The 18873-nt window shown below is 42.2% G+C and overlaps 1 protein-coding gene across 2 annotated transcripts in view; it reads left to right on the plus strand.

Annotated features, from left to right (window-relative positions):
- The window catches only part of kcnip4a (potassium voltage-gated channel interacting protein 4a), a 144151-nt gene extending 125675 nt beyond the window's left edge, over positions 1-18476 (plus strand). For both annotated transcript variants that reach the window (XM_061913518.1, XM_061913517.1), the window contains exons 2-8: positions 4222-4346; positions 10687-10756; positions 10871-10941; positions 11010-11117; positions 14133-14237; positions 16693-16755; positions 16856-18476. In XM_061913518.1, coding sequence (XP_061769502.1) covers positions 4222-4346; positions 10687-10756; positions 10871-10941; positions 11010-11117; positions 14133-14237; positions 16693-16755; positions 16856-16903 — 590 coding nt within the window. In that variant the 3' untranslated portion in view covers positions 16904-18476. The remainder of the gene's footprint in view (positions 1-4221; positions 4347-10686; positions 10757-10870; positions 10942-11009; positions 11118-14132; positions 14238-16692; positions 16756-16855) is intronic.
- Positions 18477-18873: the final 397 nt, after the last annotated feature.

Genomic DNA, 18873 nt, shown 5'->3' on the forward strand with positions numbered 1-18873 from the left:
CCACTTCGTCTAGCTCTTCCCGGGGGATCCCAAGGCGTTCCCAGGCCAGCCGGGAGACATAGTCTTCCCAACGTGTCCTGGGTCTTCCCCGTGGCCTCCTACCGGTTGGACGTGCCCTAAACACCTCCCTAGGGAAACGTTCGGGTGGCATCCTGACCAGATGGCCGAACCACCTCATCTGGCTCCTCTCGATGTGGAGGAGCAGCGGCTTTACTTTGAGTTCCTCCCAGATGGCAGAGCTTCTCACCCTATCTCTAAGGGAGAGCCCCGCCACACGGCAGAGGAAACTCATTTCGGCCGCTTGTACCCGTGACCTTATCCTTTCGGTCATGACCCAAAGCTCATGACCATAGGTGAGGATGGGAACGTAGATCGACCGGTAAATTGAGAGCTTTGCCTTCCGGCTCAGCTCCTTCTTCACCACAACGGATCGGTACAACGTCCGCATTACTGAAGACGCCGCACCGATCCGCCTGTCGATCTCATGGTCCACTCTTCCCTCACTCGTGAACAAGACTCCTAGGTACTTGAACTCCTCCACTTGGGGCAGGGTTTCCTCCCCAACCCGGAGATGGCCCTCCACCCTTTTCCGGGCAAGAACCATGGATTCGGACTTGGAGGTGCTGATTCTCATTCCGGTCGCTTCACACTCAGCTGCAAACTGATCCAGTGAGATCTGAAGATCCCGGTCAGATGAAGCCATCAGGACCACATCATCTGCAAAAAGCAGAGACCTAATCCTGCGGTCACCAAACCGGAACCCCTCAACACCTTGACTGCGCCTAGAAATTCTGTCCATAAAAGTTATGAACAGAATCGGTGACAAAGGACAGCCTTGGCGGAGTCCAACCCTCACTGGGAATGTGTTCGACTTACTGCCGGCAATGCGGACCAAGCTCTGGCACTGATCGTACAGGGAGCGGACCGCCACAATAAGACAGTCCGATACCCCATACTCTCTGAGCACTCCCCACAGGACTTCCCGAGGGACACGGTCGAATGCCTTCTCCAAGTCCACAAAGCACATGTAGACTGGTTGGGCAAACTCCCATGCACCCTCAAGAACCCTGACGAGAGTATAGAGCTGGTCCACAGTTCCACGACCAGGACGAAAACCACACTGTTCCTCCTGAATCCGAGGTTCGACTATCCGGCGTAGCCTCCTCTCCAGTACACCTGAATAAACCTTACCGGGAAGGCTGAGGAGTGTGATCCCACGATAGTTGGAACACACCCTCCGGTCCCCCTTCTTAAAGAGAGGAACCACCACCCCAGTCTGCCAATCCAGAGGTACCGCCCCCGATGTCCACGCGATGCTGCAGAGTCTTGTCAACCAAGACAGCCCCACAGCATCCAGAGCCTTAAGGAACTCCGGGTGGATCTCGTCCACCCCCGGGGCCTTGCCACCGAGGAACGTTTTAACTACCTCAGCGACCTCAGCCCCAGAAATAGGAGAGTCCACCACAGATTCCCCAGGCACTGCTTCCTCATAGGAAGAAGTGTTGATGGGATTGAGGAGGTCTTCGAAGTATTCCTTCCACCTATCCACAACATCCGCAGTTGAGGTCAGCAGAACACCATCCGCACCATACACGGTGTTGATAGTGCACTGCTCCCCCTTCCTGAGGCGGCGGACGGTGGTCCAGAATCGCTTCAAAGCCGTCCGGAAGTCATTTTCCATGGCTTCCCCGAACTCCTCCTATGCCCGAGTTTTTTTCTCAGCGACCGCTGAAGCCGCACACCGCTTGGCCTGTCGGTACCTGTCCACTGCCTCCGGAGTCCTATGAGCCAAAAGGACCCGATAGGACTCCTTCTTCAGCTTGACGGCATCCCTCACCGCTGGTGTCCACCAAGGGGTTTTAGGATTGCCGCCCCGACAGGCACCAACTACCTTGCGGCCACAGCTCCAATCAGCCGCCTCGACAATAGAGGTGCGGAACATGGTCCACTCGGACTCAATGTCCAGCACCTCCCTCGTGACATATTCGAAGTTCTTCCGGAGATGGGAATTGAAACTTTCTCTGACAGGAGACTCTGCCAGACGTTCCCAGCAGACCCTCACAATGCGTTTGGGCCTGCCAGGTCGGTCCGGCATCCTCCCCCACCATCGCAGCCAACTCACCACCAGGTGGTGATCGGTAGAAAGCTCCGCCCCTCTCTTCACCCGAGTGTCCAAAACATAAGGCCGCAAATCCGATGACACAACTACAAAGTCGATCATGGAACTGCGGCCTAGGGTGTCCTGGTGCCAAGTGCACATATGGACACCCTTATGTTTGAACATGGTGTTTGTTATGGACAATCCGTGACGAGCACAAAAGTCCAATAACAAAACACCACTCGGGTTCAGATCCGGGCGGCCATTCTTCCCAATCACGCCTCTCCAGGTTTCACTGTCGTTGCCAACATGAGCGTTGAAGTCCCCCAGTAGGACAAGGGAATCACCCGGGGGAGCACTCTCCAGTACTCCCTCGAATGTTCCCAAAAAGGGTGGGTACTCTGGACTGCTGTTTGGTGCGTAAGCACAAACAACAGTCAGGACCCGTCCCCCCACCCGAAGGCGGAGGGAGGCTACCCTTTCGTCCACTGGGTTGAACTCCAACGTGCAGGCTTTAAGCCGGGGGGAAACCAGAATTGCCACCCCAGCCCGTCGCCTCTCACTGTCGGCAACGCCAGAGTGGAAGAGGGTCCAGTCCCTCTCAAGAGAAGTGGTTCCAGAGCCCTTGCTGTGCGTCGAAGTGAGTCCGACTATATCCAGCCGGAACTTCTCCACTTCGCGCACTAGCTCAGGCTCTTTCCCCCCCAGTGAGGTGACGTTCCACGTCCCAAGAGCTAGCTTCTGTAGCCGAGGATCGGACCGCCAAGTGCCCTGCCTTCGGCTGCCGCCCAGCTCACATTGCACCCGACCTCTATGGCCCCTGCTGTGGGTGGTGAGCCTATTGGAGGGGTGACCCACGTTGCGTCTTCGGGCTGTGCCCGGCCGGGCCCCATGGGAACAGGCCCGGCCACAAGGCGCTCGCCATCGTGCCCCACCTCCGGGCCTGGCTCCAGAGGGGGGCCCCGGTGACCCGCGTCCGGGCGAGGGAAATCTGGGTCCATGTTTTCTCTTCTTCATAGAGGTCTTTGAGCTGCTCTTTGTCTGATCCCTCACCTAGAACCTGTTTGCCTTGGGAGACCCTACCAGGGGGCATAAAGCCCCCGGACAACATAGCTTCTAGGATCATTGGGACACGCAAACTCCTCTACCACGATAAGGTGGCAGCTCAGAGAGGAGTAATTAGATGACCATAGTAACTAATTAGATTACCATAGTAACTAATTAGATGACCATAGTAACTAATTAGATTACCATAGTAACGAATTAGATTACCATAGTAAACAATTAGATTACCATAGTAACTGGTATATCATCCATAAGCGCATATTATTGCATGTCATAATGGCAGCTACACTATCCATCTTAAAGATCTAAAAAAAAATATTTGGGAATGTCCGGCGGGCCAGATTGAAAAGCTCAACGGGCCGCATGTGGCCCCCGAGCCTAAATTTGCCCAGGCCTGCATTAGTGGGGACAACAACAACAACAACAATAACAGATAACGCCAGCTATCCATGTTTTTTTTTTTCTGGCCAGGATTAAATGCTGTCATGATTGACAACCTCAATCGAGCCCTTGCTGCGGGTATCTTTTTGTTGTGTTAGTGCTTTTAAGCACCTGGATGCAAAATTAGGTCAGCGCAATGGAGTTGTGCTGACCTGCGGAGTGACTTTTAAATAAGTCATGCGACCTAGTGACCTAGTGAAGACAGTGTTGTTTACAGGTGTAGCTTTACACCTGTATACCCACGCATTTAAACTTTAAATCATCCCTAACCCTGAAAAAGTGATCTCATTGCCTGTTCTTCGTTGTCGTGTCATCAAGGATTCCTTTTTTTTGCAGAGGTTATTTGTTATTACTCCAGGTGTCCATGAATGTTGCTTTATTTGTACAAATATGTTTGTGAAGATAGTTTTTGATAATATCATCTATCCAATCTTTTTTTTTTTTTACATCCCAAACTTTTTCATGCGAGTGTTGAGCACTTTTGCTTTAAACAGCATCACGAATGACAGCTTTACAGATGCCACATCAGGTTTTCGGGTGTCACCTTGGTTATTTATCTAACGACTATTAATTTTGAAGGGCTGTCGTACGTTGATATCTTCCTCCCCCTCTTCCAGATAGTGTTGAAGATGAGCTCGAACTCTCCGCTGTTCGCCATCGCCCCGAGGGATTGGGACAACTGGAGGCGCAGACGCGATTCTCCCGCAAGGAGCTGCAAATCCTCTATCGCGGCTTTAAGAATGTAAGTGAAGCCTGGTGCTGCTGGTGGTGATGGCTCCAATGCTGCTTACAACCACTAGGGCAGTGATTTTCAACCACTGTGCCGTGAGATATTGTCTGGTGTGCCGTGGGAAATTAAGCAACTTTACCTAATTGGTCCAAAAAATATTTTTTGCAAATCAATATTCATAATAATGTGCCGTTATCTTGTGCCTGTGCTGTGTAGAGCTCGGCAGGGTAATTTTGTTATACTCCATATCAGTAGGTGGCAGCAGGTAGTTCATTGCTTTGTAGAAGTCCGAACACGTCGAGGATGTTTTTTCGTGATCCCATTATGCAGAGCAAAGCGGGAGACAGCGTGCAGGTAAAAAGGTATGTAACGTCTAAACCAAAAATTAACAAAAGGCAAGTCCCGCTAGGAAAAGGCACTGAAGCATAGTGATGGATATGTAAAACAAAAATAGAACTGAACTGGCTGCAAAGTCAACAAAAACAGAATGCTGGACGACAGCAAAAACTTACAGCGTGTGGAGTAAAGACGGCGTTCACACATCCGTACACGACATGAAATCAACAATGTCCCCACAAAGAATCGCGTACGCACAACTTAAATAGTCTTGATTGGGAAAACAGAGCAGTTGCGGGGAATAGCACTCAAAGGAGGGCGTGAAGCTGCTACTAGAGAACACCAACAAAACAGGAGAGGTCCCCAAAATAACAGCGCAAGACAGGAACTAAAGCACTACACACAGGAAACAACAATAAACTCAAAATAAAGCACGACAACCTGGTGGAGTTTAATTTTTTTAACATTTTCTGCTGTTGGTGTGCCTCCATATTTTTGTTATGAAAAAAATGTGCCTTGACTCACAAAAGTTTGAAAAACACTGCACTAGGGGGCAATATTTACTCTGCTACTTACGAGATACAAGCTTGTTTCATGGAGTAGTTCCTCTTAATAGATAATGCAATTTGGGGGGGAATTTTGCATTGACCACCCTTATCGGAGACAATGACAAATACGATTTTCTCTTTTTTAAGCATTCTACAAAACTCAAAACCAATGAAGTTGGCACTTTGTGAAAATGATAACTAAAAACAGAATATAATGATTTGCAAATCCTTTTCAAACCTATATTCAATTGAATAGACTGCAAAGACAATATATTTAATGTTCAAACGGTGAGACTTTTTTTTATTTTTGCAAATAATCATTAACTGAGAATTTAATGGCAGCAACACATTGCAAAACAGTTGGCACATTTTTACCACCGTGTCACATGGCCTTTCCTTTTAACAACACTCAGTACACGTTTGGGAACTGAGGAGACCAATTTTTGAAGCTTTTCAGGTGTAATTATTTCCCATTCTTGCTTAAGTTGTTCAACAGTCTGCGGTCTCCATTGTGGTATTTTAGGCTTCATATTGCACCACACATTTTCAATGGGAGAGAGGTCTGGACTATAGGCAGGCCAGTCTAGTACCCGCACTCTTTTACTAAGAAGCCATGCTGTTTTATCACGTGCAGAATGTGGCTTGGCATTGTATTGCTGAAATAAGCAGGGGCGTCCATGAAAAAGACATTGCTTGGATGACAACATATGTAGCTCCAAAACCTGTATGTACATTTCAGCATTAATGGTGTCTTCAAGGATGTGTAAGTTACCCATGCCTTGGGCACTAATACACCCCAATAACAGTCTGAATGGTTCTTTTCCTCTTTGGCTTGGAGGACACGACATCCACAGTTTCCAAAAACAATTTAAAATGTGGACTCATCAGACCACATAAACCTATTCCAATTTGCATCAGCCCATCTAAGATGAGCTTGGGCCCAGCAAAGCCGGCGGCGTTTCTGGGTGTTGATGAATGGTTTTGGCTTTGCATAGTAGAGTTTTAACTTGTACTTACAGATGTAGCGACGAACTATAGTTACTGACCATGCCAATGTGGTAATAACCTTTACACACTGATGTCGGTTTGTGATTCAGTGTTGCCTGAAGGATCAAAGGCCACGGGCATTCAATATTTGTTTTTGGCCTTGCCGTGATTTCTCCAGAATCTATGAACCTTTTGATGATATTAAGGACCGTAGATGGTGAAATCCCTAAACTCCTTGCAACAGCTCGTTGAGAAATGTTGTTCTTAAACTGTTGGACAATTTTCTCACAAATTTGTTCACAAAGTGGTGACCCTTGCTCCATCCTTGTTTTGGAATGACTGGACATTTCATGGAAGTTGCATTTATACCCAATCATGGCACCCACCTGTTCATAATTAGCCTGTTCACGTGTGGGATGTTCCAAACAAGTGTTTGATGAGCATTCCCCAACTTTCTCTATCTTTTTCACCACTTGTGCCAGCTTTTTCAAAACATGTTGCAGGCATCAAATGAGCTAATATTTGCAAATAGATAACAAAGTTTACATGTTCCAACATTACATATCTTGTCTTTGCAGTCTATTCAATTGAATATAAGTTGAAAACGATTTGCAATTCATTGTATTCTGTTTTTATTTACGATTTACACAACGTGCCAACTAAACTGGTTTTGGGTTTTGTAAATGGTAAATAAACGCGAGCAATAGGTTGCTAACAATGCGGGTAATGCGCTTTAAAAAGAATGTTTGTATACAACTTCTCAGTTTATGGCCACGACCTTCTACGATACAAGTGAAAGGCATGATTTATGAATTAGCACAAACTTTTACCAACTCGGAGGCGATGCAGCAGCTCAGTATATCAATGGCTGCAATAGTTGGTGACATCTGTGATCAATGTTACAAAAAGTAGTTCCTCTGCGTTGGTTCGTATAATGATGTCGCTAATACGTGGTTATTATGCAGGTGACGACATGTAAATGGAATACTGTTTACGGCTTTTAGATATTTTTTGTAAATAGGCGAAATAAACTCTAGCAACACTGTTAACAGTCTAATATGAGTCATATTTAATCATTTAGAATGCACAAAAAAGATAAAAACGTGTGTCACATAGGGATTGTGAACGACAAAGAAAATTAAGAAAAAAGTGCATTTCCCCTTAAAGCGACCCGAGGAAACCCAGCTGAATAACGTCAACCCTTTTTTTTTAAGGCGATGCAATCTTAACACAAGCTAGCATTCTGATGAGAAATGGAGCCCTTTCGTCCTTTGCAAGATAAATAAGGTGTCGGAATGAGGTCATTAGTCGTGACTGACTGTGGCTCAGGTGCCCAATAAAGACCTTTTCCCTGGTCAAAAAGGACCCCTCGCTGTGTCTTGGCGTACCATTTTATTTAAATTTAAATGTCTTTTCCTTTCACATTTCCTTATCCTTGTTCTCCCGGGAAGGAATTTCACGCCTTGCGGTTTTTGTGTTCTCGGGTGAGCAAAAGTTACAAGCTTACCTTGTTTTCCTGCCATTCACACACTGTACGGTAATGCATTTAACACTCAATGATGAATAATTATAGTAGCATTTAAATAAAAAAGTTAACCATCAATGGTCGGGCCTTCTTTACCCGAAATGCAATGGCAATTTTTTTTATCATTTTTATACAAAAGTTGAAGCCTGCAATCGGAATACACTCCAGAACAAACAAATATGTCTCTAATTAGCAGTAATTATTCTGTAGTTTAATTGTTTAGTGTTTTTGTTATTGCCAATTTTTTTTTTTTTTAACTTTAAAGGGTAACTATGATTAATTGTGTCTTTTCTGACTAGTTATTGCTTTACAGTCATAAGATTCATGCATTTTGGCGCGAGCTTGGACGCAGTTTTGGATCCCTCTGTTTGCAGGGTTTTGCAGTTCGCCTATGTTGTGACATCACAGCAAGGTGGACGTACTTATTTTGGCATTATGTAAAGTTCTCAGACAGAGGGGGAGGAGCTCTGAGGGAAGTAAGAGAAAATATTATTTTCATCTAATCTTGGCATGTGCATAGTGACACTGACGTGTGACATGCACTGACATAAACGCTGCTAAAAGCAGCTGTTTTCTATGCAAACTCTGAATCGATCTGAGAGTGTGCAGTTGTACGTCATGTTGTGATCCAGTGAATCTATATAATGCTTATTACCGTATTTTCCGAACTATACACTTAAAATCCTTTTTTTCTCAAAACTCGACAGTGCGCGTTATAATATATTTGTATTGTATATATGATATAATAATTTAAATTATAATGTCCATCCATCCATCCATTTTATATCGTTTATTCCCTTTGGGGTCGCGGGGGGCGCTGGTGCCTATCTCAGCTACAATCTGGCGGAAGGCGGGGTATATCCTGGACAACACAGATAGACAGACAACCTTCATACTCACATTCACACACTTGGTTGCCAATCAATCTATCCCCAGGTGCATGTCTTTGGAGGTGGGAGGAAGCCGGAGTACATGGAGGGAACCCACGCAGTCATGGGGAGAACATGCAAACTCCACACAAAAAGATCCCGAGCCCGGGATTGAAATGTTCCATTGAAAATATAGACCATTACACATGGCGCTCAAAAGTCAATCAAAATGTTTTAGTACGACTTTGGTAAACTAGGAAGCCGCACCACTTGATGAATTGTACTGTGCTTCAACATACGGGTATTATTATGGTGTGTGTATAAGGTAAGACATTATCTGGCATCTTGTTTCGCAATATTATGCAAAAGCAACTTTTCTTACCTTCTGGTACCTGCTGATCTGTATTTGGGATTTGCATAAATCCTGCATAGTCGAGAAGCTTCTTATTTTTCCTCTATGTTCTTGTTATGTGACAGTTATCCTCCGCTGTTGTCATTTCTAATATAAAGTAGAGTAAAGTTCTTACTTATATCCGTCAGTAAAATCTCCATGAAAGCGCTAAAACATACCGGTGTAGTGAGTTTACATTAATCATCCAAAGAACTTTAGTTATTGGAGTTCCGGTCGGACGGTTTTTCACATTTCCGGCGTCGTCGTTTCCGGATGAGGAGATGCGGTTCCGTTAATGATTTAAGTAAAGACTGGATGTCAAAGAAGACGGGGAGAAGACGCTGCCGAAGGTGAGCCACGTAAATAAGACCGCCCACAAAACGGCAAATCCGGAAGCGACTGTCAGAAAGCAGTTTGAAGATGATCTGTAAAACATAATCTATGCAACATTTTGACCAAAGAACCACCATTAGATGTTATGTAGACCACAGGGAAGTGTTTTACATTTAGAAAAAACAATATATAATAATAGGACTCTTCTTAAGGCCCAAGCTGTTTGTTTACATGCTTCTTTTTTTCCTCTTTGCTATTTGGGCTTATTGGACCCTGACTACAATAAAACCTGAGAATCATCTTTTTATATGATGTCCATAAGTAACAAACGTGTACTTCATGTTTAGTGACATGCTAATTCTTATTTTTACACTTTTTTCCCCAAATACCATTGTATGTTATACTCTTTTGACACCACCAGGTGGCAGTATAAGTTTCCACATAAGGGCCATCCATCCATCCCTTTTCTACCGCTTGTTCCTGGGGGGTGCTGGAGCCTATCTCAGCTGCATTTGGGTGGAAGGCGGAGTACACCTTGGACAAGTCGCCAACTCATCGCAGGGCCAACACAGATCGACAGACAACATTTACACTCACATTCACACACTAGACCCCAATGCAGTAGTGTACACAATTTTGGAAAAAAGAGCTAAAAGGTGCTGTCCACGCATGTGGCCACCTAAGCCTTTTGAGGTTTTTAATGCCTTATATATGAAAAACGTTTTCTTTTTTTTTTAAATAGACCATTCATTGGCAGTGCGCCTTATAATTTGTTGAGCCCTATGGTCCTGAAAATACGGTAAGTTTATTTTTGTTGACAAAAATAGTTATGACGACATCGTATTTAAACAGGGTATATTTTTTCAAAGATAATGATATTTTTGGAGACGGATGGGCTGTGGGAACGCCTCCAGAATCGACCATCTTGTAAACAAACTCAAAAAAGTAGTTATAAAAGGGACTGTGGAGCCAAATTTCCGTTTTTTTTTTTACCAAGTTATCACCATAGTCACCAACATTAAAATACAGTAGCGTAGTAGGCCTAAATAGTTATTAAAAAGAAAGCAAATATTTTATTTAACAAGTATATTTAATATTTTTGGCTGATGTAACTACACGCAGTTTGAACAGTAACACTATGTTTGAAAATGTAATTGAGTATTTGACATACCACTAGATGGAGCCCAAGTGTTTTAAATGTAGATTGAAATCATAATAGGTCTCGTTTGACTACTTTACTTTATCTTTATTTTGTTTTATTACTTACAAAGTGTGAGGAAAAAAGTAAAATGAATAAAATATGGGGGGGAAAAAATAGAAAAACATGATGCTCAATATATAATAAATATATTTTGTCTTGCAGGAGTGCCCGAGTGGAGTGGTCAATGAAGACACCTTCAAGGACATTTACTCCCAGTTCTTCCCACAAGGAGGTTTGTACCAATTTTTTGGGCCTCACTAAAACGTGAAAAACCCCCCAAGACCAGTCCGACGTGGCTCACTGCTCCTCGCTGTCCTGTCTTTGCTGCTTCTCTCTCTCCCTGCAGATGCCTCAACGTACGCTCATTTCCTGTTCAACGCCTTTGACACCGATCACAACGGCTCTGTGAGTTTTGAGGTAAGCCGCTCACTGTTGCCTCCTTCTGAGATGGAAACAATGCCAGCTGAGGTCTAATTTCCTTGCAGGATTTTGTCATGGGTCTTTCCATCCTTCTGCGAGGCACCATTCAGGAAAAACTGAACTGGGCGTTCAACCTTTACGACATCAACAAAGACGGTTATATCACTAAGGAGGTACAGCAGGTCCTTCCGTGAAAGACATGTCGTCTTACAACTTTTAATAACTGCTCTTTTGGGGGGGAAATTATTGTGCCTATCATTCATAATCCTTATGTAAGACAAGCACACGTATGTTTTCTTTATTTATGCATTCTAAATCGTAAATAAACGCTTGCAATAGTCGGCTAACACCGTAGTCTCTCTAAAAACGCTCTTAAAAACATCCAACAGCCTCTATCATTGTTTTATATATACACTTTAAGTATATATGTCATTCAGTAACAGGCACATTCATTATAACATAACATTTACTTACATACACTATATTGCCAAAAGTATTTGGCCGCCTGCCTTGACTCACATATGAACTTGGAGGGCCATCCCATTCCTAACCCATAGGGTTAAATATGATGTGGGTCCACCTTTTGCAGCTATTACAGCTTCAACTCTTCTGGGGGGGCTGTCCACAAGGTTGCGGAGTGTGTTTATAGGAATTTTCCACCATTCTTCCAAAAGCGCATTGGTGAGGTCACACACTGATGTTGGTCGAGAAGGCCTGGCTCTCTGTCTCCGTTGTAATTCATCCCAAAGGTCTCCCGTCCAAAGGCAAAACCTAGTAACTCACTTCTAGCTGATTTTGAGAAAACAAAGGAAAACCGATCTATCTTGATGCTGTCTTACAAAGATCTACAAAGTCATCAAACGTAGAGATGTTTTCTTGAGCTTTCATTTTCTTGCCGATTGAGCCATGGATTGAATCTGCTCTCATAAACGTGTGCCCATTCTCCAGATATTTTATCACAATCTCAGGTGGGCCCCATTCTGCGTTGGCACATTGGGCAAGAGCCGTGTACAGCGTCCAGTTTTTATTCTGACCTCCACAATTATCTGCCCAAAAGAGTATGCAAAGGGAAGAATCAAGAACAGTACATTTAATGAAGGTGCTTGCAACGTCCTGGGCCAATCTTCCAAATATCCCCTCGTGCCAAAATATCACATAATCAGGTTGACCGTCGGCCCCCATTCGTGCAAATGTCTCATTAAAGACAATAAGGCGACTGACAAAGAAGCTCCGATTGGTCCCTTGAGATACTAGGTTTTTCTGTTGTATCTACGCGGTTCTGTGGAAGTTGCTAGGTCCTGCCATGCGCGTAACAGCTTACTTACGGAACATATTACAATATTGCATACACTAATGTAAAGCATATCACCTAGGAACTCCAAAAATAATATCAGCTCAGTTTTGACCAAAATTGAATTACTGGGTTTTGCCTTTGGACGGGAGAGGTGTTCTTTCGGGTTCAGGTCAGGACTATGTGCAGGCCAGTCAAGTTCATCCACACCAGACTCTGTCATCTATGTCTTTATGGACCTTGCTTTGTGCACTGGTGCACAGTCATGTTAAAAGAGGAAGAGGCCTGCCTGCTCCAAACTGGTCCCACTAGGTTGGGAGCATGGAATTGTCCAAAATGTTTTGGTATCCTGCAGCATTCGAAATTCCTTTCACTGGAACTAAGGGGCCAAGCCCAAATCCTAAAAAACAACCCCACCACATAATTCATCCTCTGCCAAATTTCACACTCTGCACTATGCAGTCCGAAATGTATCGTTCTATTGGCAACCTCCAAACCCAGACTGGTCCATCAGATTGCGAGTTGGAAAAGCGTGATTCATCACTCCAGGGAAGGCATCTCCACTGCTCTACAGTCCAGTGACGACTTTCTTTACAGCACTGCATCTCACGCTTTGCATTGGACTTGGTGATGTATGGCTTAGATGCAGCTGTTCGGCCATGGAAACCCATTCCATGAAGCTCTCTGCGTTCTGTTCATGGGCTAATTGGAAGGTCACATGAAGTTTGGCGCTCTGTAGCAACTGTCTGTGCAGAAAGTCTGCGACCTTGCACTATGCGCTTCAGTCTACCACTTGTTGGCTGAGTTGCTGTTGTTCCTAAACTCCTCCATTTTATTATAATAAAGCCAACAGTTGACTTTGGAATATTTAGGAGCGAGGACATTTCATGACTCGATTTGTTGCACAGGTGGCATCCTATGACAGATCCACGCTGGAAATCACTGAGAGCGGCCCATTCTTTCACAAATGTTTGGAGAAATATGCCTAAGTGCTTGATTTTATACACCTGATTCTCATCATTTGGATCGGTGGCCAAATACTTTTGGCACTTGTGTTTTTTTTTTTTTTATCATTATAGGCATAAGAAGACGTACTTTTTTTTTACAGACACATCACAGCATTTTCTTTTCCTTTGAACAACAACAGTACTAATCGGGACAGAATTAATGAGCACCAACTACAACTACTTTGGGACCAACAAAAATGCAGTATATATTTTAGCCCGATTAAAATGAGGATGAGCTACAAGTTATAGAAGTGGTGTGCTAAACACACTAAGAATCATGTAGCATTATTGCTAAGTGCTAGACAAGAACTACAAACATAATAAAACATTAACTTACGGTGCAATCTCTGCTCTCTCTGGAATGCTGAATGATGGGATGTTTAGATGAAGAATTAATAATAATCCTCCCACTATCATCTCATTATGCCTTTCGAGCCATCTCCCGGACTAAGTTGACCAACTTCTCGGTTTATGTTCACAACCTTCCACTATCCTGGTGAGAGGCATGCCTTACAATCTTCAATTAACTTTCACCAACTCAGAGGCAATGCACCAGCTCACCGGCTCAATATGTCTATATAGCAGCATAAGCTAGCCCTGTGATCAAGGGACTGCTGAGAATATTTTGTTTGGCTTTAGCGCTTATAATAACCATATCGCTAATGGGTAATATTCAGGCCACAAATGGTATATTAACAATTTTAGGATATTTTTTTAAAGGGCTTAAAGGATTACTCCATGAGCTGCATCGTTAGCCCTCTTGTACTTGCCGCAATTAACGACTTAAAATTCATCAAGAAAATGTGCGAGCTTGTCTACGTAGAGATTGTGAATTCCCAGAAAGTGCAGTTCCCTTATAAGAGTTGAGACAATCTGGTCTTGTCCCACAGGAGATGCTGGACATCATGAAGGCCATCTACGACATGATGGGCAAATGTACGTACCCCGCACTCAGAGAGGAGACGCCACGTCAACACGTGGAAATATTCTTTCAGGCAAGTATACACACCATATATGTTGTACAGTTTTACAGTCGCGGTCAAAAGTTTACATACACTAAAGAACATAATGTCATGGCTGTCTTGAGTTTCCAATAATTTCTACAACTATTATTTTTTTGTGATCGAGCACAAAAACATTCATGAAGTTTGGTTCTTTTATGAATTTATTATGGGTCTACTGAAAATGTGACCAAATCTGCTGGGTCAGGAGTATACATACAGCAATATCAATATTTTTTTAAATGCCCCTTGGCAAGTTTCACTGCAATAAGGCGCTTTTGGTAGCCTGACATCACATGGACAAAGATAAGACCTTCTGGAGGAAAGTTCTGTGGTCAGATGAAAAAAAACATTAAGCTGTTTGGCCACAATACCCAGCAGTATATAGAGGAGAAAAGGTGAAGCCATTAATCCAAGGAACACCACATCTACCGTCAAGCATGGTGGTGGTAGTATTATGCTCTGGGCCTTGTTTTGCTGCCAATGGAACTGGTGCTTTACAGAGACTAAATGTGACAATAAAAAAGGAGTATTACCTCCCAAAGTCTTCGGGAAAACTTAAAATCATCAGCCTGAAGGTTGGGTCTTAGGCGCAGTTGGGTGTTCCAACAGGACAATGACCCCAAACACATGTCAAAAGTGGTAAAGGAATAGTTGAATCAGGCTAGAAAAAAAGGTTTTAGAATGGTATTCCCAAAGTCCGGACGTAAACATGTGGACAATGCTGAAGAAACAGGTCAGAAAAAACTACAAACTAAGCTGAAGTCCACCAATTTTGTCAAGAGGAGTGGTCAAAAATTCAACCAGAAGCTTGTGGATGGCTACCAAAAGTGCCTTATTGCAGTGAAACTTGCCAAGTGACATGTAAGCAAATATTAACATTGCTGTATGTATACTTTTGACCCAGCAGATTTGGTCACATTTTCAGTAGACCCATAATAAATTCATAAAAGAACCAAAATGTATCAATGTTTTTTGTGAGCAACAAGTATGTGCCCCAATCACTCTATCACAAAAAAATAAGATTTGTTGAAATTATTGGAAACTCAAGACAGCCATGACATTATGTTCTTTACAAGTGTATGTAAACTTTTGACCACGACTGTAAATCTGGATTGCGCCCAGTTCTAGAATGGTGGGGCTTCAGTTTGACAACATATTGTAAAAAATGTATTTGTCTTTTTCCTGTCAGGGTACCCCATATCGACTTAAAGGCCTACTGAAATGAGATGTTCTTATTTAAACGGGGATAGCAGGTCCATTCTATGTTTCATGCTTGATCATTTCGCAATATTGCCATATTTTTGCTAAAAGGATTCAGTAGAAAACATCCACGATAAAGTTCGCAACTTTTGGTCGCTAATAGAAAAGCCCTGCCTGTACCGGAAGTGTGTGCGTGTGACGTCACTGTTGCATGGCTCCACACATATTCCCATTGTTTTTAATGGGAGCCACCAGCAGTAATGGTAAATGGGTTGTACTTGTATAGCTCTTTTCTACCCCTTTTTAAGGAGCCCAAAGCGCTTTGACAGTAAGAGCAATTCGTACCGAGAAAGCAACAATTTCCCCATTAATTTGAGTGAGGATGAAAGATTTGTGAATTACGATATACACAGTGAAGGACTAGAAGAAGAAAAAAAAAGTGACGGCTCCGGGCGGCGGCAATGTGAGCTTTTAAGATGTAATTAAACACATTTACTATGATAATTCTGGAAGATCCCTTATCTGCTTATTGTTTTAATGGTGTTTTAGTGAGATTTTAAAGACATACCTCGAGGTCGGATGGCTGCGGTGAACACGCAGTGTCTCAGAAAGAAGCCGAGGAGCCAAGCTCACAGCTGCCTTTTAAACAGCTACTGCAGGAGGAAGTCCCATAATCCACTGATTTCTCCGGTAAGATATATATCACAATTTCCCCATCCAAAAACATGCTGGTTGACGTAGAGAAAACAGGTTCGATTGACCGCTCTGTGTTAAAGCTTCACAACAAACAAAGAAACACCGGCTGTATCTCGGTGCTGAAGACAGCTGCAATCCACCGCTTTCCACCAACAGCATTGTTCTTTATAGTCTCCATTATTAAATGAATAAATTGCAAAAGATTCAGCAACACAGATGTCCAAAATACTGTGTAATTACGCCATGAACAGAGACGACTTTTAGCCATGTTTGGTGCCTTGCTAATATGTCGCCTCCAACACGCGACGTCACGCGCACGCGTCATCATTCCAGGACATTTTCAACAAGAAACTCGCGGGAAATTTAAAATTGCAATTTAGTAAACTAAACCGGCCGTATTGGCATGTGTTGCAATGTTAATATTTCATCATCGATATATAAACTATCAGACTGCGTGGTGGGTAGTAGTGGGTTTCAGTAGGCCTTTAAACGCTTGTATATTTTGAAATTAGTTTTTGAAATATTATTTGTCTTTTCTTTCTCCCAACAGAAGATGGACAAGAACAAAGACGGCGTGGTCACTATTGACGAGTTTATCGACTGCTGCCAAAATGTAAGTTTGGACACGGCCGCCACACTCAATGTATTCTGTTTACGCTTCTGAATGGGACGATGTCCCCTAACTCAGTTTTGGACTTTTGTTTTGACTCCAGGATGAAAACATCATGCGATCAATGCACCTCTTTGAAAATGTCCTTTAAAAACTATTTTTTTCGTGGAATTGACAAACTTCTGGGACTGGTGCATAGCGTGCTATGCAGACATAGTCATCCATTAAATAGAATAACCTGTTGTTCCTTACTGTGGAGGACACTCTGGAAGCATCAAATGGTCGTTCTTACTGCCAGGTGATATCACTGTGACTTTTAGACAAAAAACAAAAACCATCATTCCATACTATGTAGAATATGCCAGAGTGTCCCACTTCTTTTTAAAGGATAACATGTGAATATTGAGTATAGATACTGTAAGTGAATGATGGAAGGAATCATGTTGACCTGCCAACTAAAAGACAGCAAAGGACTTCCACACGGGCACACAAGGTAGCTTACATTTATTGTATGCCGAATATGAGATAATTCTGCTTTTTAGGTGTTTTCTTTATCCTCTGTTGGTCTTCCGGAAAGTATTCACAGCGCTTTACTTTTTCCCCATTTTGCTATGTAACAGCCTTATTCCAAAATGTAATACATTTAATTTTGTCCTCAAATTTCGACACGCAATACCCCATAATGACAATGTGGGGATAGGTTGATTGGCAACACTAAATCGGCCCTAGTGTGTGAATGTTGTCTGTCTATGTGTGTTGGCCCTGCGATGAGGTGGCGACTTGTCCAGGGTGTACACTGCCTTCCACCCGATTGTAGCTGAGATAGGCGTCAGCGCCCCCCGCGACCCCAAAAGGGAATAAGCGGTAGAAAATCGATGGATGGATGTATAGTTTTTATCAGTTATTTCTTCAGTTTAAAAGCATAATGTACACAGAAGTTCTAAGTCTCTGCATAAAGCCAAATATTGTTCAAATAAATTATTGCATATTGTTTAAAACAAAATGCAATAATTTAATCTAAAAGTAACATTTTGGCTTTCTATTTATTCTTGCAGTTTTATTCATATATATGTATAACATGTAAAAGTCTCGAATGAAATCGTAATTTTAGAGAAAAAAAAAGGGAATTAGTTTTTTTCTCAAATCATGTAACACTAATATAGACGTGTGTGGCTATCCAAAACGTGTCCAATCAACTGATTGTACTACAGGTGGAATTAATTAAGCTGCAGTTGAAAGAGGACGCACCTGAGCTCACATTTGAGCTTCACGGCTAAGGCTGCAAATACTTATCTACATGTGATTGTTCTTTTTCATTTTGAATAATTTGCAAAAATGTTTAAAAAAAAAAAAGAAAAGCAGTTTCACATTGTCATCAGGGCTATAACATAAGACTGTGGGAAAAAGTAAAGCACTGTGAATACTTTCCGGTTGTTATTTATAAAGCGTTATGCTCATTGTACAAAAAAATATTCATCTTTGCAGTATTAAAGGTAAATTGGTACGTTTGTGTGATTTTCAAAAGCTGGTTAATATTATGTAAGAACTTTTATTTAATTTTTCTGAAAATAATTCTGACAAACACTTGTAAGTTTTGTTCATCATTTATATTATTGTATGTTGTAATCATCACTTTTAAACTTAACACTGAATGTAATGACGCATAGTTGTACATGTCTGTAAATATCAACATACAATTCAAATAAACAAGTAACGTGAAGTTCTCTTGTTTCCTGTATACTGTGTGTGCGTATATATATATATATATATATATATATATATATATATATATATATATATATATATATGTTCGTGTATATACATATGTATACATATATGTTTCGATATGTGTATATATGGATGTGTATATATATATGTATATATATGTGTGTATGTATATGTGTGTATGTATATATATGTATATACATATGTATAAATATATATATGTATATGTGTGTATGTATATATATGTATGTATATATGTATATACATATGTATATATATATATATATATATATATATATATATATATATATATATATATATATATATATTTATGTATGTATTATATATACAAAATACATATATATGAAATGTTATTTTTTATTTCACCTTGCATAT

The sequence above is a fragment of the Nerophis ophidion genome, linkage group LG10 (assembly GCF_033978795.1).
Source record: "Nerophis ophidion isolate RoL-2023_Sa linkage group LG10, RoL_Noph_v1.0, whole genome shotgun sequence".
NCBI lineage: Eukaryota > Metazoa > Chordata > Actinopteri > Syngnathiformes > Syngnathidae > Nerophis > Nerophis ophidion.